This window comes from Aphis gossypii, unplaced genomic scaffold (assembly GCF_020184175.1).
Source record: "Aphis gossypii isolate Hap1 unplaced genomic scaffold, ASM2018417v2 Contig00062, whole genome shotgun sequence".
NCBI lineage: Eukaryota > Metazoa > Arthropoda > Insecta > Hemiptera > Aphididae > Aphis > Aphis gossypii.
The window spans coordinates 40,419-64,272 of NW_026082996.1; the positions used below are offsets into that span (position 1 = coordinate 40,419).

At 29.9% G+C, this 23,854-nt stretch overlaps 1 protein-coding gene and 1 pseudogene across 1 annotated transcript; both read right to left on the bottom strand.

The window, feature by feature from the left end:
* Positions 1-899: 899 nt before the first annotated feature.
* On the bottom strand, positions 900-2,145 carry LOC126553067 (uncharacterized; annotated as a pseudogene).
* A 20,573-nt stretch (positions 2,146-22,718) lies between these two features.
* LOC126553068 (uncharacterized) lies at positions 22,719-23,306 on the bottom strand. Its single transcript, XM_050208258.1, has one exon. It carries the CDS (start codon positions 23,304-23,306, stop codon positions 22,719-22,721), a length of 588 nt encoding a protein of 195 aa, XP_050064215.1.
* Between the last annotated feature and the right edge of the window lie 548 nt (positions 23,307-23,854).

Sequence of the window (23,854 nt, forward strand, 5' to 3'; positions counted from 1 at the left end):
CGGAGGTCCGACTTACACGCGGCCAACAGGCGCGTAAGTTGCTGGCTGATAGTGCGTCAACCATGGGCGCCCATAAGTAAAATTTTAGGGGGGGTCAAAATAAAAAATTCTCAAATGTAAAGATAATAATTATATTATGGTTATATTTATTGAGTTACAAGTTTTTAATATTTTTTGTCCAGGGGGGGCAAGTGCCCCCCCTTACCCCTCCCAATGGGCGCCCATGGCGTCAACTCAACCACTATCGCCACATTATACTAGATAAGGTAATCGCGTCGTTGCACATTGGAAATAGTGAAGACAGATCTCAAGCGCTTATCAGTGCTTTATCACTTTGCCGCCATACTGCTGGTTGGCAAAATATTCGAATTTTCTACTGCTACGAGCGTAATATATTACATAAATTCGATACTTCTATACATAACTTACAAGTTTATGACTTCAGATTTTAGATCTGATTCCGACGGTTGTATTTGGAGTCTTCAAAAACCGCCAACTTCTTAAATGATGTGTTGTTATAGATTTTACTAAGTATTTTATAGCAATGGTATTAAGACCAGGTATGTATGAATAACTCGTCTTTTATAGTTGTTTATTAGTATAATTTTTACATCAATTTATAAGTCATAACACAATATACAACAAACAACATACACATAAGTACATAACATTATTGATGGTTAAATAATATTAATTTGGTCAATAAGCGACGTTTACTAACGTCTGCACTTGTTTTTAACTTGGCCACATAATGAAGACGAACTCTCAATATTGCTTGCAAATTAAAGTGACTAAATTCAATTTGTGTTTTACCAAAAAACTGTCATTTGCACAATTTAAATCTTTAAAAATACTATAATTATGTGCATGATTTTTAACGGCAAGGATTATTTTTTGATTTAAGCCTGGTATTAAAGAATAAAAATTTGATGTTAATTGAATTAATGTACTTTCAATAAATTTAACAATTACTACCACATTCTTTGAACTTTTTATTAAACCTCCTCTATTTTTAACATCTGCTAATATTGAATGGGGATATTTATGACTATAACTGTGTTCAGATTCATTTTCTATCATACTATTGGCACAAGTTTGACAATCAATTTTTTTATAGACACTTCTAACGATAAATCCACGAATATAATATAAAATATTGTCTCTCACTAAATCAAAATTATCAAAATAAGGCAGAAAATTTGATAAATTTTCATTTTCTTCTTCTTCAATAACATTGTCTACTAATGTTTTTTTCGCCCAGCGTATCTCAAAAACACTTTCAGAACTTGTGTTATCTAGTGCAATACAATTAGCTGCATATGATGAAGAAATTGAATTTTTAAAAGGATTTGTTTCAAAGCTGTTCTAAGTTTTGTCGTATACTCCGACTACTTGGACGTATACCAAAATGAAGTAAAACACAAAATAACGCAAAGTACTTTATTTGAACGCGACGTCCAGTGGTAATCGAGTCACACGATCACCACCAATGACCCCTTTTCTGCCTTAACCATATCTCTTATATACTAAATTTACAATTGAGTAATTATCGATTGTTACATCTTTCTCTTATTATACTAATTTACATTTGATAGACCTAACATACGTAATTATTATTTTAACCCGATTAATAACTATTTTATTTACATTTATTACTACTATGTTTTGATGAATATGCTAACTAAAATATAAAATTTTAACAACACTATGTTTCACAATTGTTATCTTAACCAATTTAAATTCTATTTTTTATTATTGCTTAATTATTGAAATTCATTAAATCCTAATACAACAGTTCTAAAGCATTTGGATTATTATTGTTTCCAAAACTCTGCCTTATTTTCAAGAAAAACATTTCAAGGTGGTCCTGGGAAAACTTGTATGTTAGGATGTACTTATATTCAGTAGTATAAAACAATTCATCTGCTATGCTAAATATTGATTTAACTGCTACAGCAAATCCTAAAGGGGAAATGAAAGCTGTGTGGGGCAGATTTTTCGAAGATACTTTAATAGGTTTTCATTTAAAATAAATTTATATTTACCAAGAATAAATGTTTTACGTGGAATTAAATAAAGAAATTTTCCTTCGATATTTGTAAGTTTTAATAAGTACTCAATTTGGAGTATAATTATACTTCTCATTCTATCAACATCATTTCTATACAGAGGTTTTTTAAAACCTTTTCCAAATGGATTGCGACTATTTAAAAAATCAAATGTTCTGTCGATTACTCTAATAAATGTTTCAGTTGGTTCACCTGAAATTAATCAAAAAATATTTATGTACAGATTATGAACATTTATGTACAATACTTGATCTCAACTGCTTTTAAATGTAGGTTATTTATATATCTGAAAATTTCTAGAGCATCAGCTGTTGATGAGGATAAAGTTTGTGCTGCAAGTTTTACCTTCATGATATTTTTCTTCCAATCAATATGGGTGTTAGATAGCTTATTTGCGACATTTAACCCTAGGTTTTCTTGAACTTAAATAAAATTAAAAATATTTAATGTAAATTTAATTAATATAATACAATTAATTCAATATAATTTATACCTGTATTTAAATTCCTAATGTATGACCAATTAATAATATCGTCATTGTGTTTGAATTGCTGATAAGTAGCTAGTGCATTGCGGGCAAGTTTAAGATTATGACAAGCATCAGGCACATAATATATCTATTTATTAATTTAAAACCATTTATTAATATTAATGTTAAATTAAGTTCAACATAATAATGTTCATTACCTTCCAATCAATTCCAGGAATACTAAATGATTCACATATTTCTTCTTAAGAACCATTTAGTTTGTACCCCCAAGTGTGTCATAGTTGACAAGTTGGTCGTAGTTCAATCACAAGTGACGCCCCAAACTCTAGCCCCGGCTTCTTTAGCCATTTGAATTGCAGTGGTGACGAGTCCAGCTTGAATTATAGCTGTACTTTTTGCCTGCAAAAAATATCCTATTGGCCATTTCCATTTGCCATTGAGTCCAACCAACATAAAAAATAATGATTCAGTGGCTGGGGTTTCCTGAGTTTCAATTTGTATGCCACCAAAATCATAGTACCCTACAAATCTATCATCTTTTCCATCAAATACAATTTTTTTTCTTATTGACATACTGTCAAAAACTAAATTACAATCTTTCCCATTAGCTGGAATTAACTTAATGCTCTAAAAAAATTCTTTAAAAAAACCTGGTTTGACTTTAACTGTTAAGATCCAATTAGCAATTGAAAATGGATTAGGAAGAGTTAGAATAGTACTGAAAAAGTATACATAAATAATTATAATGAAACCATAAATGCATGCTTCTGGAAGATAATAGATATAGATAAGTTGTTAAAGACTAATAAGATGTATATTTAAATTAATTAAAAATAGACATTCAACAAATTAATAAAAAAGCATGAATTATGCTTAGAAGCAGAAAATTCAAGCAATATATTTCATAAACAAATTTTGGTATTTGTATAGCAGGTGATCTACGAATAGAGTGATCTACGAATTTTTAATAACAAATATTTTTAAAATAATTTTATCATATAATTATTTAATAGAACACAGGAACAAAATATTCTCGTTTCTGGTAACATAATAATAACTAATAATTATAATACGAGAGATCGCATAGTCATAATAATTAAATAATATAATAATAATAAATTATTAATTTAAAAAAATAATTTTCGATAAGTAGTCTATAAAAAAAAAGTTAAACTTATTTAAGCAAAATCAACATTTATTAAGGGTTAGTTAATAATCATTGATTACATTTGTCTCATTTAAGACAATAATAAAATGGTGTCAAAACGATAACAATCAATAGTTAATACTATTAGTACTACTAATACTACTTTTATACAATAGTAAATTCTTGAATTATAAGGTTAATTATAATAATAACTTGTAGGCTATAACTGTACATAAAATAATTAAAATTAACTTAACTGTATAATAATGATAATTAACAATAAAAAGCTAAGAAAAAACAATATAAAATTGAATTGAATTGCTAAAAAGTATGTATGTATGTATAATTTAATAAAGTATTATATTTTACTACTGTGAATATTATTTAAAATATGTATCCATAAATAAATGGAAATATATTATGTATAAAATATTTTTTTGGGCTTTTTTCCGACATGTGTTTTTTAGTTTTGGTTTTATTTCCGTGGTCATTTTTTCCACGATTCAATTTGTAGATCACCTTGTCACGTAGCACAAGTTAATAAAAGTAATAATAGGAAAAGGACAAACGAATGAAGTAACAACAAATGTATGTGATATTACACAGCAATTAATATAATAATAAAATAAAACAACACTCTCGAAAGGTAATACTTTCGTGGCACAATTCGCAAGAGAAAATATAACGAATGAAAAAAAAAAAACAAACCAAAATAAAGTCGACAGGGAGAAGAATATATATATATATATATATATATATATATATAGATTTTAAATGAAGCCACTGTCGCTAAAAACAAAAAAAAAGAAATAAAAGATAATATTTCACAACAAGTCGCGGAAATGCACGGACTGCGAAAAACGGCGGCGGGCGGAGATCAGTCGTAACGAACGGTTAACAACAGACAAACGCCGCCGAAGCTCTCGGCGGTCGTCACCCACGTCGCGGGAGCTTCGGGGCTCATCGCCGACTCAGAAACTGGTTCGATTAATCGCTCGGGCGTCCCGAATGATTATTGAACGAGTGGTGATACCTAGGCAAGGGGGTCTAGAGGGTGAGATCGCGGTATTCGTGCGACACGACCGTGTCAACCTGCTACACTTTTTGCCCACATTTTTAAACATTGATATTTACCGCTGAAACTATTTTCTATTATATTTACTGGTTCACCATCAATTGACCTTTAGTTTTCAAATCATTCAATAATTCTTGTAGGTTAAGTATTTTTATATTTTTTCTTCTTAACTTTTGCTGTAGTTTTTATTTTTTTTTCAAAAAAAGTTCACTGGTGTAAGTGTTGACTGCAGTGGCGGTTCTGGCATAAAATTTTTAAGGAGGCAACAATTTTGCACCCTTCTAAACATTTATTTTATTTAAAAACAGTATTCTTTCTTTAAAAATCTGTTAGAGGACTGTTTCCTTTTTATTATTTCTCATACTTAAAATTATTTACTGGTATATAATGTATAATAGGTATACAATATACTATATATCTTTAATTTGAATAAAACTTAGACACATAAACCTATAAAGAGTTCTTCTAGTAAATAAAGTTTTGAGTTACAAATAATTGAATATTTATAAATTGATTTAAAAGAAAAATTTATAATCTAAATAATAACAATTTTTAGTTTCTAAATTGAAAAACATCATACAATTTTAAGTAGGTAACTAAAATAAAAGTACCTACATAAAAACATACTTGAATAATAATAAAAATTATAACAGATTTTAGTTTATATATAATATTATACTTTGTATATTAATTCAATAGTTCTATCTTTTTTACTGGCATATATATTAATATGTCTTCGTAAAATGGTTCATTTTCTTTGAGCTGTTGGATTAATACTTTTTCAATGGATATTGTAGACAAAGAACTTAAACGCTGTTGAGATGTACTGTTTCTTAAATAAGTCTTAATACTTTTCAGACAAGAAAAACTTCTTTCGACAGAAACACTAGTAGAAGGAATGGTTAATATTAAGGAAAATAACTTATATACTTCGGGCATAACTTCCTTTAAGCCATCTTTTTCAAAAATCTTGATCATATCATAAATATGTGGTAGATTATGATAGTTGACATTATTATACAACACTTCTAGTTCTACTTTTAATTTGTCCACATTATGAAAAATATTAGAATAAGTTTTTATAAGATTATTTAAAGCACATGTGGGGAATATACCACAATATAATATAATATAATATTGTGGTATATTATAATATAATATACCACAATAATCTTTAAATTTTGTAATGTCAGCTAATTGTAAAAATATTAATCTATAAGTATCCTTAAATCTAACACTTAACTGCATTAAAATATTATCAATAATTTCAAAAAATAAAATTCTATAATTTGATTCCATATTGGTATTGTTTCTAGAAGGTTTGGGCAATTTAGTTAAAGTAACTGCATTATTATATATTTTTAAAAATTCTGTTTCGTTTCTTTTGTTTTTTATAAGATCACATACAATACTTATTTTCCTTAAACAATATTCAATATCAAATGATTTTAAATGATCAAATGATTGAAGATTTTTTAAATGTCCAACTGCTCCACAAATAGAATCAGATGATGACTTAGGATCATTTATTATAGCTTCAAAAACTTCTTTAAAGTTAATCCATTCTTTAACTAATAAATGTATAATTTTTGATCTAGATGTCCATCTTGTCTGTACAAACTGGGGAATGCGTTTGCCTATAATGCTATCTACCACATTAGTACGGGATGTTGAATTATGAAAAAAAGCAGATATTCAAGTAATATTGGCAAAAAATATGCGACATGTCTTATTACTATTACATCCATGTTGCAATACTAAATTTAATTTATGTGCAAAACAATGAGTAAATAATGCATTAGGTGCAATTTCTTTTATTCGAGCTTGTAAGCCATTTAAATTCCCAGCCATCACACTAGCACCATCATAGCACTGACCAACCAATTTTTTTTCAATATTAAACTCTAGTAAAAGAGAAGTGATTAAATTAAATAATCCTTCAGCAGTATGATCTTCGCTGACATCATAAAAACCAAAAAAACGTTCAACTAATTCAGACTTATTAGTTATGTATAGAGGTCGGATTTTTATGATTTTACATATTTGTTTCTAGTTTATGCAGTTAAATGGGAGTGAGAAATCTTTAAGATTCATGAAACACAGAATTCACAGGAAAAAATTTATTTTGCATAAAAAAGCATATTTTAGGGGTTAGAGAATATTTAACACGTTAAAGAATATTTGAGAATATTTTTCTAACATCGGCATATAATGAACAGAATTCACGTATATCAGCACTTTGATAAATACAATGTTCACTAAATGATTTATTTCTGGGTTTTAATAAAAATTAATCTCCATGTATTCCTTATCGATTGCGATAGCACATCGGTTATTTCGTTAGCTGTCACGACTATTCTCGTCGTCTACTAGTTGTCCGTCGCGTCGCGTCGAGTGTTGATATCTGAGTTACTGTCTATACTCTATAACTAGGGAACGGATTTTATTGTAATAAAAAAATTAAAATATGTACATAAATATGTACTTATTTTTAATGAAATATGTAAAAAAAAAAATTAAAATATGTAATAACCGCTTAACAAAAAAATGAATACAAAAAACAATATAATATATATAAAAAATTTATCTCTTATCTACTTCTTAAAACAATGTGAGACTACATATTCTCTAAGATTTATAAATGTAAAATGGCGGCGGTTTGGACATAAAATGTTTTTATATTGACTAAATGAACGTTCCACATCGACTGATGTAATGCTAGCATACTTCATATTTACTATCTCTAGTGGTGTGAGTTCGACATCCAATAATTCTGTTGGATTTAGTCCTTGCAGTATATCTCTAATTATTTTTAAATTTTTCAGTCCTTGATTTTTTTCTATCACATATTTACATTTTTCTCTAACTACATCTCCTATGCGACCTTGACATTTTTCTAATTTCTTTTGCGATTCTTCAACAATGCATAAACTTTCTGATAAGGCATATTTCTAGTTTCCTTGTTTTATATAGTATGAATTAAAAACCAAAATTAGCTGAAATGTGTATTAAATTATTTTTTAAATTATTATTTTCCATCAAATTATTTGCTTTATCGATAGAGGTGGTAGTTTCAGTATTTAGATTTGAAATTATATTTTTAATTTTTTCGAAATTTTCACAATAATACAAAGCGGCTTCTAACCACGTACCCCATCTCGTTAAAATAGGCTCTGGAGGTAAATTGAGATCGGGGTACAGTTCTTTAAATTTTAAAACTCGACTTGGTGCTTTAAGAAATATTTTATTAACCGTTGCTATTAATTGGTCTACGTCAGGGTAACTTGATCTTATTGTTTCTGCCACCCGATGAAAACCATGCGCTAAACAAGTGACATGTATTAGTTTAGGGAAAAATGCATTTAGAACATTACCTGCTTTACACATATATGGCGCGGCATCGGACAAAAATAAAAATACATTTTCATATTTTACTCCTTCGGGCCATAATAAATTCATTGAATCGTTAAACAACTTAGCAATGGTTTTATGATTGCATTTATCTAACTGCTCACAATTTAAGAGAAACGAATTACAAGGCTCAGAACTAAGTTTACCAACAATAACATTACCCACATATCTACCATCCGCATCAGTCGACTCGTCAATAGAAACCCAAATAGGTCCATCCTGTATATTTTGTCTAATTGATGTTAAAGTCTCCTCATAAATTACATTTACATATTTTTTCCTTATCGTACTTTCTTCTGGAATGTTTTTGCCAGTATATTTTTCTAGAAAATCCTTCAATGCTGGATTTTTTAGTTTAAAAATTGGAATGTCAGCACGAATAAATGCTCGGCATAAATCAGTATGAAATGTTGACGAATTATCATCAGAAGATGTTAAAAAATGTTGCTTAAATTTATTTTGACGCTCTTTATTTTGTTTGTGTTTGGTGGTAGAAATATGTTGACTTACTTGAAAGCGCTGGCCTATTGATACCGACTTTTCACAACATTTACAATATAAAACTTTACCATCGCTTTGAAATGTTTCATTTGGAAATTCTTTTAAATATGCGGCTACTTTATTATTGATTGAACTTGCAATTTTAGGCATTTTAAACAATTTTACAAAAAAAACAACAAAATTTCGATGTAAGTACAAAGAAAAAAACAGCTACGATGCAAATAATTACACTAGATCAGTAACTAGACATACACCGAAGACTGAAGAGTGAAACCATAACATTGAATAAACACGTTATCTACTCACTTGTCCACGGTGTATAAAGTACGTAAGTCCATTTATATAATGTAGATAATGTTTATCGTATATCACTTTCTTTTATACTTACATCGTCCGACATTTCCAAGATTGACAAATAATGAACTAGTTCTAATGTATATTGTGGCATGCGGTGTGCCGAAAATAAGTACGTAAATGCCATTTAGATAACGTATAATATTTGGTGGTCGATGAGATAATGTTCGGTCGTCAGAAATCGATGAAAAAATCAAAAATTACTAAAATGTGTACAAAATATGTACTTATTTACCAAATATGTAAAAATATGTATGTATACAAAAATATTTAAAAATATGTAAAATAAATTTGGGTTTATTTTAATTAGAACGATCTAAATCGTACACATTTTTAATCAGATTAAAAATATCTCATTTCAATAAAAATATGTATTTACAATAAAATCCGTTCCCTATCTATAACATACAACATACAAATATGCCGAAAACTGCAAGCAGTTTAAAAAGTTTATTTGCTCAATGGATTTCGTCGTACAATAACCAACAAACGATTTTCACGACAGATGGTGCAACAATTTTTTGTCAAGTTTGTGACAAAAATATTCCTTGCACCAAAAAATCACAGGTAACACAACATGTACATACTAATGTCCATATAAATGGTTTAAAACGTAAATTAAATACTTCATCAAAACAATTATTTTTATCAGAAGCTACTCCCAAAGAAAACGACTTAAATGATTTTAACAAAGATTTGTGTCTAGCCTTAGTAGCAGCTAACAATACCTTGGTATAAAATGCAAGTGCCTCAATTTCGTAATTTTTAGAGAAATACACTGGCAAACACATACCAGATGAAAGTGCGTTACGTAAAAATTATCTAGAGCCGTGCTACTATAATACTTTAACAAAAATTAAAAATGAAATTGGTGAAAATAATATTTGGATTGCTGTAGATGAAACTACAGATACAAACGGTCGTTATGTTGCAAATTTACTGGTGGGAATATTAAAATCAAATACTCCAACTAACCCATTTCTCCTGTCATGCAAAGTTTTAGAAAAAACTAATCATTCCACTGTTGCTCGGTTTATCAATGACGGACTAAAATTATTATGGCCGTTGGGTGGAAATGACGAAAAAGTGTTAATGTTATCGGATGCAGCTCCATACATGACAAAAACCGGTGATACACTTAAAGTTTTCTACCCAAATATAATTCACGTTACGTGTGTAGCTCACATGATGAACAGGGTTGCAGAGAAGGTCAGAGAAATGTTTCCAAATGGGAACAAATTAATCAGTAATCTAAAAAAAGTATTTTTAAAAGCGCCATATCATGTCCAGATGTACAAAGAAATATTGTCCAATGTGCCATTACCTCCAGAACCTGTATTAACTAGGTGGGGAACTTGGCTGGAAGCCGCTGTATTTAATTGCGATCATTATGAGAGTTTGAAAAATGTTATAGACAAATTAAGTGAAGAAAAGTCGTCAGTCAGTATTGAAAAATGCAAAAACATGTTACACTTACAGTCAGTAAAAAATGATTTAATTTATAAAACTAATTTTCTTCAAATTGTTACAACTATCAAAAGTTTGGAAAAATCAAATACTGCCTTAGTTGATATGATAAATATTATCGAAAACACTTTTACACAATTTGAGCAGATACCAGGAGAAAAAGGAGAAGTAGTAAAGACAAAAATATTGCAACTTCAACAAAAAAACAAAGGATACAAATTTTTGAAAAATATTGGACAAGTTCTTAGTACCTAACACAGTACAACTTCTGGAAAATTATTCACCGACTATGGTAGCCGACTTACAATATTCTCCAGTGACATCGGTTGATGTCGAACGATCCTTCAGCATATACAAGAACATTCTTACCGGCGTACTAAAATGACACCGGAACACATGGAACAATATATAGTTATTAATTGTTATTGTAAAATTAATTAAATTAAATATATTTAAAACCAAATTAATAAAAAATAAATTTAAACTGAATTTTTTTTTAATATTAAAAGAATATTTGCATATTTAAAGACATAAAACATCATATATCTGGTATTTTAAAAGAATATTAAGAGAATATATTGCCTATTTTATGTGACATAAAACATCATATTTTAAGGATTTTAAGAGAATATAAATCCGACCTCTAGTTATGTATCTTAAAATTACAGAACATTGTGTTTTCTGAGTTAGGTCTGTAGTATCATCAATTTGTACAGAATAAAACATGGATTGTTTAATTTCATGTTTTATATGATCAGTTAATATTCAGATATACATGAAATTATTTCATTTTGTATGATTTTTGATGTACCTGTAAATTTATTCTGTAATGACTTGTAATGATATTTTACTCTAAGAGCATCTACTAAAATGTAATTCAACTAACTCTCTAAAATTGCCTTTATTTATGGAATTTGAACTTTCATCATGCCCACGGAATGCTAACTCTTGTTTAGCCAAAAATAATACTAAATCAATTATATGTTCCATGCATAACCTATTTAATCTTACATTTTCATTAAAACGCAATTTAAATAATTTGCCATGTTCACTGATTATGTCTATAACAGTACTAGTATTTTTTTCTAAATTTTTTAGATTTAAATAATTGTGAATGTGGTCTTTGGAAACTTCATGTCTCAGAATACTTCTAGAGAGATTTTTAAAATCAGAGTATCCTAATGTGATCCAAACAGAATTTGATTGACTCAATAAAATTCATGGCCAACAGAATAACTTCTGTAAATAAAAACTTCCACATACCCAAGGATGTTTAGTATATACATTTGAATTGAAAGACCTACAAAAAACTTTTGAGCCATTTTTGTCTGCGGATAAATATGTTAAAAAAGGAGTTGGTTTACCTTGTCTAAGTAAATCGTTTTTGTCAACAATTCTCCAACGTCTATAAGGATGTTCTAAAAGTAATACAATCGCGTCATAAACTGGATTCATTTTTAAAAAATATGAAAAAATAACTAATGGAACAATAAAAACTGATTACTTGAATACTTTATTAAGCTCTCACACTCACAGTACCTATCGCCTGTCACACAGAGAATAGAATAATATCAATTCTGTTATTACTTATTATAATATGTGATTAATGATTATACAATTGTCAATTAATAATAATAATTTTATACAATTATCAATTATTATTGATAATAACTTATTTAGTGATAACGTACAATAATCAGTGTTAGGGACACTGAGATAGATAAGATATACTGGAGCGCGGACTCGCCATTCCCGCAATGATACAAAAAACGAGCCGTCTCGAATCCCGCTTCCCCCACCATCGAAGGGCAAAACATTTCATTTTTACATACGATATCACGTGTAGTTATGATTATTTTCGTTCATAATTCTTAATTTATTTTCTTAATTCTTTAACAAATTAAATGTAGTAGTAATTATTCATTACCTTATTGTATTACCATGATTATAATATAAGATATAACGATATGGAAAGTGATCAAGCAGGGATTTTGAGATTTACAATGGACATTTTTGTTTATAAATAGTTGCTCTTGTTAAATAATAAATAAACATTAATAAACTACTATTTAATCTAACATAAAATTACATGACAATTCCTGTCGGGTCAACAAGTTAATATTAAGGATTATTAAGTGAAAATCTATATATTATAAAATATTAATATTTAGGTAGGTACCTACCTATAATAACTTAACTTGTTAGTTATTTTTGTTCAATCAAACTTATTAATATAATATAACTTATTCAGTTAAATTTTGTATTGTTTTAACTTAGCTTTTATAGTTAATTATCATTATTATACAGTTAAATTAATTTTAATTTTTTATGTATAGATATAGCCTACAGGTTATTGTTGAATTTTTTCATGATTGTATAGACTACTTATCGAAAATTATTTTTTATTGATTAAATATTTAATTATATAAAATTATAAAACCATCGGGGCTTCAAGAAACCTCCGGGCCCCTGGCCACAAATAAAACTGTATAAAATGTTAATATTTACTTGTGGAACTGAATACTTCCACCTTTAATGTGCCTATTAGTACATCCAAAAGCTGAACACGAGACAACCATATTGAATATACTAGATATACAAAATTGTAACAAATTACAAACTAACGAAAAGGCTTGAGATTATATAGGCATTTAAGTAAATATCTCAGCGATTAAGAACGAAAATAAATCGTTATTTACAAATTCATCGTATTTTCCTATGTAAAAATGAAATGTTTTGCCCTTCGGTGGTGGGGGTAACGTCAAACACGACGGCTCGTTTTTACGGCCGAGTCCGCGCTCCAGTATATCTTATATATCTCAGTGGTTAGGGATTAACTCTTATATCATAAACAATCTAGTTGTACAGTGTACACATGCTTAACACGTTCACTGCTGACTATAATTTGATATACCTGTCACTATGCTGACGAAAATTGGGATGTTTTTTTTAATGACGCCAATTGGCGTCATACGCACCCAGCTCAAATATTTTATTTATATGCGGCATGACGCCAATTGGCGTCATTACTAATTTTTATTAATTTAATACCAAATAATTACTCAAAATCATCAATGTAATGTTGTCATATACTTTAATATAAATTGAAATAAACTTTCTTACACTTAATGAAAAATTAAAATTAAAATTAAAAACTTTTATAAAATATACATAAAAACATATTTCAAAATAATAGTAATAAAAGTATTACAACTGATTTGAATCGTGAAATTTTTTGAAGCATGGTTCTAGACATAGACTGGGCTGCTTTGGACAGCTGGAACAGAAGTATGAAGTGTCTTTTCGTATTTTAGCTAAATAACATAATTGACATCTTTTTCTATTAGCTCTACCATTTTTTCCAATTTCGTGTGTTTCAGGCAAATGTGTAATTTTTGATGGTAAAGAAGTTTTTGATTTTGGTTGTTTTGGCAATAGTTCACTTAAAATAGACATACGATAATCATACAATGAAAGTTTTGGGCCAATGTTGTTTTGATTATATAAATAAAATGAATTCATCAACATCATTTGAATAACATGTATGCCAATTTTTTTGTACCACCGTATAGTTTTTCGCGTAAAAGGATAATAACTATTCATTTGATCTTGGCGGTCAATGCCACTCATAAATCGATTATAGTTCCAAATAGGCTCAGGTTTCATCTGTTCTTTGCCATTTCGATTTTTAGATATAATCATATTATTTTTAAATTCCGTGGATATATAAGTAACATCTCTTTTATCTCTCCATTTTCCAATCATTACACCCTCAGCATACTTTGCAACGGTTTCACCTTTGTTAAGTTTTTTTCTTTGTATACATAAAGGAGTATTTTTTCTATTTGTTCTCAAAGTACCAGTACAAAACGTTTTTTTCTCTAGTAATTTTGTAGCTAAATCAAAACTATTATAAAAGTTATCCATGTACAGTGAGTGACCATTGTTAAACTTTTCAGACATTAAATGTAACACAACATTAGTAGCGTGGCCTTTTCCTCCTATTTCATCTAATGCTCCTGTATAGACGGCAAATTTCAAAATTAGTCCTTGAGGTTCTGTGAGCATATATAATTTAACTCCATATTTATGCCGCTTATTTTGAATATATTGCCGAAATTTAAGACGCCCCCTCCACAACACCATAGATTCATCAAGAGAAAGCTCTTTCTTTGGATAATATATATTATTCATTTTATTATTAAAATGATTAATTAAAGGTCTGATTTTATATAAACGATCCTGAGGTTGATCTTGGTTAGCGTCAATACTCGGAGCAAAATGAAAACATCTCATTAAAATCAAAAATCTATCACGACTCATATAGTCCGAAAAACAAGTGAAGTTGAAGAGGTGGTGTTTTTTCCAGTAGTCATTCAACCTGTTCACTCTTATAGTACCAGTATGAATTATTAAAGCAATAAAAGTTAACATTTCATTTTTATTTGTCGGTTTCCATTGTGATATACGTGAAGTCGGTGCGCTACCAACACGTAGAAACTCAGTTTCGGCATAGATGTTGGTTTGAGAAACCAAAAGATCTATAAAACTATCGTCAAAAAGCAAAAAAAAAAAATGTATAGGATTTTTTTCATTTTCTACTTCAATAAGCAATTCATTTTGCTTAGTAAATGGAAATTCAATCATTTTATTTACATCATCATCCCAAATAATTTCTGTCTCATTATCAGTAATACGAAGCTGAGTTTGTGTATTTATATTTTGTTCAATATCAGAAATTTCATCATCACTCTCAGAAAATTCAATATTTTCACCCATATACTCACTACCAGAATCAGTTAGGTCAAAATTTTCGTCACTATCTGATTCAAAAAGCATTTGTTCGATTCGTGTTTCGTACTCACGACTTGTACAGTTCCGTTTTGGTCGAGATGATCCTGGTTCATCCATATTTGTTATAAAAAAAACACTAAAAAAATTCAATGAAACCGTAAAAAAAGTTTAAATATTGATAAATTATCGAACCAACGCACTGTAATTTTAACATTTATAACAAAACATGAAATAACATTATGCTTGTCACAACTCACAAGTGAAAATGATATCAAAAATAATAAACACAATTGACGAAAAAGGTAACAGATAAAACTGGATAAACCAAAATCTAAAATTAGAATTATCAAGGTACGACTAGCACAAAACGATTAAACAATACTTGAAGATAACGCTGACGAAAACTTATTTGTTTATCCGTAACGCTGATAAAATTATAAAGAAAAGAAAAATCATATATTGATGACGCCAATTGGCGTCATCAGCATACGGGAACAATGCTAAATGACGCCAATTGGCGTCATCAGCAGTGAACGTGTTAATACCTAAACTCTATTTGTTCCCAAAGAATGATTAGTAATTAGCCGCCGAGGCGCAGTGACATTTTCAAACCATAGAGTAATATAGAGGCGGCATTCTGAATAAAAATTGAGTCGGCGATAGACTCCTTCTGCAGTGTTACCATTTCACCAAAGTTGAAATACTGTAACATTATTAACACAGAATTGAATATTTTAATTTGTTTGGAAACATCAACTTAAACTAATAAACTAATAATCATACATAAAAAGGTTTAAAAACATTTTTTTTCCTTAAGGGGATTGGAAGTGTTGATTTTCTGTCTTTGTCTTACACACGTGGAATATAGGAAAAATAGCTATACGCGCCTGACAAAAATTAAGGTACTTCTAGTTGTTTGATTTAAAATATGTAAAGATGATTGAATTGGCATACAAGTTTACTTTGCATCAGTTGAAGTATATTTTTAATATTTTCAATTTATATTTAATAATAAAAATTGACAAATTTATTAAATTTAAAATATTTATTCTCATCAAAATATTTATTTTAAACAATAAAACAATCGATAAAGTGCTTAGACCGATGCAAAGTAAACTTGTATACCAATTCAATCATCTTTACATATTTTAAATCGAACAACTAGAAGCACCTTAATTTTTGTCAGGCGCGTATAGCTATTTTTCCTATATTCCATGTGTGTAAGACAAAGACAGAAAATCAATGCTTCCAATCCCCTTAATAATAAATTTAACATAATATTGTAAATGGTGTTATAAAAAACAGCATTTAATTTAATAAATTGAAATAGTATTTATTGTTTTTAATAGTAGCTTAAAAAAATTAAATGCAATTGTCTTTTAAATTAAATACTTTTGAAAAAATATCAGGAGTAGTTAATGTTTTTCTTTAATTATTAAAAAATTTCATTATAATTATATAAGTAAATTACTATACAATACAATATTATATATTACAATTGAAAATCTATATTTATATTTATAATTACAAATATTATGTTATATTACAACTACAAATATTATTTTATATTAAAATTACAAATATTATATATTACAATTACAAATATTATAGGTATATTACAAAGTAAAAAAATAGGTTACTGTCCTTTAAAAAGTGTCAATTTGTTGTACCACATTCTAAGAGATGTGGTTTCGTTATGAGATTTTAAATTATAATTAACTTTAAGTTTAATGTATGTTGATGAAATTGATTTTATTAACAGAGTTACATGGTCTGATAGAGGACTATTACTTTCTGAACTATGGGATTTTAATGAATTAAATATGTTTGAGTTATAAAAATGATAAAGAACTTTAGATTGTAGATATTGTAACGAATTTTCAAGTCTTTTGCTTTTGATATTACGTTAATTTTTATTTAATATTTTACATTTCTTATTTAATTTGATATATGATTACATTATTTTTTTTTTAAATTTTACGACTTAAGGTCGTTTAGTTAAATACAATAAAAAACAAATATGAAGGGGAATGACAATTATTTGAGGAGGGGCCGATATAATGTACACTCACAAAATGGTAATCGTCATTGATCTATCGCTCCGTTTTTCGAAGTGGATATTGACTCTGTCTTTGATGTCTTCTTGGTCGGATAATATCGCTGTACGCACACTATTGGGTGTATATAGTGGAGTATTGAACGTATATTTTATTATATATTAGTATTATAAATTTATTTATAATATATATCATAAAATATACGCGTATGCCTCGTACAACTGAGCGTGATTCCCGCTTAAAGTTAACCTTAAGCGGGCACTGCAGTTCGTCGCGACAACAGTTGCTTGGGTAGCTGTGTGGTCGAAGTGACGTCACCGTTTGAAAGTCAGATATACCTTCCGGTGAGTTCTTGACCAGCTACGGAAAAAAAAGGCCAAAATATGGGAAGCGTGTGTTTTTGACGGCGGCTCGGACGGTCTTATATAGACATTTTGATCTTCTTGACATTGGTATGTTGATATGAGTATTTTGAAGATTTGAGTAGTTTTCTGGTGTAATATTTGTTCCGGGATTATTTTATTATTGTTTTAGAGGTTTTTTGCTCAAAGATGATATAGGTGGTTTTTTTATGAGATAAACTATTGTTGAAGAAAAAAAATAAAAGAGTTGATAAATGACCGGGTCGCAATGACGGCGGCGGGATATACGCCATCTAGATGGTGTTTATATTTGGTCTAACAGACCGTCGGCGATTTTCTGTAATTATATCACGCCAATGTGCGATACAAGAGCGCGACACTGGTTCGATCTTATCTCGTTACAATATAATGAATTGATTTTTTGGTTTTCAAAGTTGTAAGATTTAAGAATTTTTTCAGTTTGTAAACAAATAATTATGACGTCGTCGCTCGGATAAATTAGACCTCCTTTATCACCTCCACTATTTTTAAGATGAATAAGGGAGTTGAATAATAATTCTTTGTTGTTAGAACACAATGAATGTAAACAAGTTTCACAGTTAATTGTTGAAGATAACTTATGTACAACAAACCCGGCAATATAAATAGTAACTTCTTTAGAGAAATTAGATGTTATATTTTGAGTGAATATATAGTCATGATCGTTTATATATGAATCAACTTCTTGGACATTTTCTTCCCGGGAAATTGAATCAATGTTATGGTTAATTGTATTAATATTGATTGTTTTTATAGGATCAGAACTCGAATAGTGTAATATGTCTATATTTTCTAGAGGGATACAATTGCCTGTGTTGAAGTTTTCAATGTTAGTTGAATGGACAACTAGTTTTTTGTAAGCGGATTGAAATTGACGGGATGTAGGGTTATTATTAAAACCTCCCAATGCTCGTACTGATCCAAAAAATAGTTCCAAGTGGTCTTGACTTGTTTTGTACATTTTTATATGGTCTATTTTTTTGGGTTTAATTAAACTTTCATACAATGATAATGCTGAATTTAAACATACAATAAATCCAAAAAATCCAGTTCGCGCTGTTTGAGTCAAGTATAGGTACAAACATTTCTTTTTCCTTAACTTTTAGCCCTTTAATATAGTTGGTCATCAAATCCGTAAATGCAATTATCTGCTCAATATTGTCATCACAAATGGCTTTTTTGTTCTCAAAGCATCTGATTGACCTAGAGTTAAGAATATCAAAACCAGCATTAAACATTGAAATGAATTTTACCGTTCCATCAACATTTTCAAAATCTTCAAGTCCTAAATTGTACTTGCAGAACTTTAAAGCATCTGCCACAGATTGACTCAAAAGTTGACTAGCTAATTTGACTTTCATCTTTTGTTTGGAAAAAAAAAATGTGGCTCTTCCTCAACTTATTTGCCATGTGGCAACCTTAATTTTCCTGGAGTACAAAAAGTTGTTTTACAAAATTGAAATCTATCAAGTTATCATCACTATCTTTAAAAATTTCTCTATCCCCAAAAGCGTTACGTACTAACTTAATCATGTGGGCGGCATCTAAAAATATAACTACATCATCAAATTTGGTCTTTAATGTGCTTATATTAAGATCGCAACCTAAAAGCCGAGCCATGGTCAAATTTGATGAGCAACCATCAAAAGTCAAACTAACTACAGAGATACCTGTATCTTTCAATAAGTTAAGTGCATGCTTTGTAAGTTCAGCCTTCTGTGATCCATTCAAATTGGTGATAAGAAAATAGCCAATAGGTATTTTCCAATTTTCATTTATTGATACAACCATAAATACAAGACATTGTTTGGCTTTTTCTAAATTATCGTTGTCCATCCCTGTTCCTAAATCCACTCCACCATAGTAAGTCTTTCCATCAAACTCAAGGTGTTGCCTAATTGCCATTTCATCTAACATCAAGGTGCAAACTACAGGAACAGTTGAACATTTAACTTTCAAGGCGAGGTTTTTTAAGGATTCATTAGTAAAGCCAGGCTTAGCGTCAACATGCGAGTACCATTTAGACAATGTTCGTGCATGCGGCAGAATCGTATTGAATTGCTTTCTAACGTAATTGTATGCTTTAGCTGAGAATAAATGTAAAGACTGTTATGGGCTACGAGATATCTATAAGATATCTACGAGATTACAAGGCTAAGTTAGTATGACCATGCCTCGTGTCAAGGGTAATGCGGGTGCTACTATGACACGTGTCGGGATAGTAAGCGCACCAATAATTACAGTGCACTAATGATGCATTTGAGATGTTATTGCACATTCTCAAATTCGTGTCCGAATTTGCAACAACAACAACAAGGACACCTGGTTTTACCCAGAAGGCGAAAACACGACGTAAACAAGAGACGCACCACAATATATAAGGGAGCCCGAAGACCAGCAACGGCAGATGTACCAAAGTTATCAACAACAGAGCACTTTCACGTCACTCAGCCACTTATTTAATTTGTTACATGTATTTTGTTTGTATGCAATAAAACATATTACGTTATTAAGTTTAACTTTCATTCAAATTAACCATTTGGATTCAAATCTGATACTGGCACGCAACAATTTGGCGCAGTCGGTAGGATTCACTTTTCAAGGAGGCAAACTGTCAAAGGCTACCATCAACAAGGAAGACTTGATCATTCTTTTTCGTTGATAACTCCAGCAGAGAAGACCATTCAATTCAACGTTGCAGAAAGTATCAGACAGGATGACAACATCAACGAACGTCGCATTATTGTGAGTGAATAGTTAATTAAATTATTACACGGATATATGTTCAAAAATATAAAACCTAAGAAATATCATTTAAGTAACTGAATATATTTAAGTAGGTCGTAAAAAAACTATTTAGGAATTTTTTTTTGATTATTAAAGGGCAATTGATTTATTTGAATTATTATTGAGAAATATTGAGTTATTATATTATTATTGAGGGCATATTGAGTTATTTGAGTTATTATTAATTATTATATTATTTTGAGGGCATATTGTTGAATTATTGAGATTATTATTGAGAATTATTATTGAGGGCATATTGTGAATTATTGAGATTATTATTGAGAATTATTTAAGGGCATATATTATTGAGATTATTATTGAGTTATATTATTATAGTTGATTGTAAAACGTATCAAATGAGTGTGAAAGCAATTTATGGAGAACACAGGTACATCTCCTTTGGAAGTAGCTAATCCATCGAATAAGACGTCTTTAGAAACTCCAGAATTGAGTTTAGAAGTATTAAATAAACCCAACAGTTGATTGATTTGGGAAGCCCTAGTAGAAGCCCTAGCCCTAGTAAAAGCCCTAGCCCTATTGAAAGCCCGAAAGAACGCCCTAGTTTATTTAGAAACCAAAGTGAACGCCAGAGCGCGAAAATAAAACACAGCTTAGAGAGAAGTTTAAGTTTAGACAATAAAAAGGTTACACGTAGCAAGGTTACGGACGATTTTGAACATACTGAGTTAACGTTCGGGAGAAAACCGCGTGTAAAGAAAATGGTTACCATAAAATTAGAGGAAGCATTTAAGCTTATACCTATGTGTACGGGAGAAGACGATATCTATCCGTTCATGAATGCATGTGATATGGCAGTAAATTTGGTTGAAGAAAAATGCGCACCGACTTTAGTTAAATATATAACAACTAGGTTATCCGGTAGAGCATTAGAAATGATAAAATATAAAAATGTTGCTAAATGGGTACACATTAGGAGTTATTTATCGGATGCTTTTGAAGATACGACAACTGCTTCAAGTTTGCAGATACAATTAAATTCCATTAAGATGCGTCATGGTGAAGACGTCAATGATTATTGCCATAGAGTAGAAAAATTGTATTATAAATTATGTAATGCATGTACACTTAATAAAGAGGAATCAGAAGCAAAAGTAATTCACGAAACTTTAAAAGAACAAACATTAACTATTTTTATAAAAGGATTAATAAGTCCTATAAGAACAATTGTAAAGGCACGAAATCCTAAAACATTAGAGGTAGCTAAGCAATTGGCAAAATCAGAAGAAGTAGAATATAATTCAGAAAGAGATAATTATAGGTACAGGAACGATTTTTCTAGTAATAGAGATAATTGTAATTTTTCACGACTAAATAATAATAATTTTCAACGTACAAATAATACAAGAAATTATAACACGAATAATCATATCAGTAATTTTCAAACAGATAATATATACCAAGGAGGTTGATCAAATATAGAAAACCTGTAATAAAGTGAAAACAACATTTACGGAAGTTTGCAAATTGTTAAAAATAAATAAAGTTAATACTAGTCATAGTAATTGAAGTAATAGGAGATGAAAATATAGTTATACAACGTGGCCGACGAGGCATTACCATACATAAAAATAATGTAAAACAGTATTATAATGTTAAAGCAAATAATTAATCAAATATAAGATTATATACTCCGGCCCAGGAGAGAGCGACCTTATTCCGCGCATCGATATTGACGCTCGCGACGTCTGCCGGCCGAATTTTCTCCCACTATGGTGCCATTCCCACTACACGGCAACGTGTATACAGCGGCTTATAAAATTAAGCTAATTAATTGTGTTGCCGGCTGGTGCGGCATAACATATCCCGTACTTATTTTTATAAACATAATAATATGATATGTGAGATATCATTATTTTTTTTTTATTTCATTACTCACATATTCTTATTGTTCCTAAAGGAACAGATCTTATAAACCGTATAAATATTAATAAAAAAAAAAAATATAGCATTAGCATATTATTATGCCTGCTTGTTTATAAGTATACACACATGCATATTATATATTCAATATTTTTTTATTAAATATCATGGGTATATAATAATATAACTTATATAAAAAAAAAAGAAAAAATACAGCTGCACAATACAAATAATAATCATAGCAATGATAATTTACAAAGATATTATAATAATATTAAAATTCGTCAATCACTGTTTTCTGAATCAGAAGTCGTCAATCCAGTAATAGTTAACACGTGCGATTGTTCTTGTTCGTCCAGTATTTCATCAGTAATATAGTCTACCTGCCAAAATTTGTCCTCTTCCTTAATAGCGTGTGAAACAAAATTGGACCACATTTCAGGTGTCACTTTGTCTATACCATCGTTTAATAATTGCCGAACGTCATTTATTTTAAATGTTGTGTTATTTTTTTTCACATGTCCTTTTACAACCGACCATGCCAACTCAATGGGGTTGAGTTCGCAGTGGTATGGAGGTAGACGTAGTACAATTTTGTTTTGGTTTTTGGCCTCTTCATCAACCACGTACAAATCATATTTGTGTTTAATTTCTCGGACAGCTTTTAACAATTCAAATTTGATCATTGACGGGTTAGTCTCTACGCCTTTGGATTCAAGCCATTCAATTATGGCAGCCTTTTTCCAAGTAGAGGTAGGTGATTTTTCTGTTTTCACTGAATGGTACGGTGCATTATCCATGACTATTACTGAGTTATCTTTCAATAAAGGTAAAATGCCACTGAACCATTCGAAAAATGTATCACCGTTCATTTCGTCGTGATAGTCAGATGTGTTTTTTTTGGAAGCTCCATGTCCCTGGCCCCCCCACCACGGAATTTCGAAAAAAAAATAACTCCATTCGTTTGTGCTTCGTTTGTGCTGGTTTGTGCTTTTAATCCCTTCGTTTGTGCTCAACCCCTTCCAAAGTTATTCAACTTTCAATGTGGGGGGGCTGGGGACATGCTCAGCCCCCCCACCTTGGAATTTTTAAACCAAAATTTGCCATCCGTTTGTGCTTCGTTTGTGCTGGTTTGTGCTTTTAATCCCTTCGTTTGTGCTCAACCCCTTCCAAAGTTATTCAACTTTCAATGTGGGGGGGCTGGGGACATGCTCAGCCCCCCACCACGGAATTTTTAAACCAAAATTTGCCATCCGTTTGTGCTTCGTTTGTGCTGGTTTGTGCTTTTAATCCCATCGTTTGTGCTCAACCCCTTCCAAAGTTATTCAACTTTCAATGTGGGGGGGCTGGGGACATGCTCAGCCCCCCACCACGGAATTTTTAAACCAAAATTTACCATCCGTTTGTGCTTCGTTTGTGC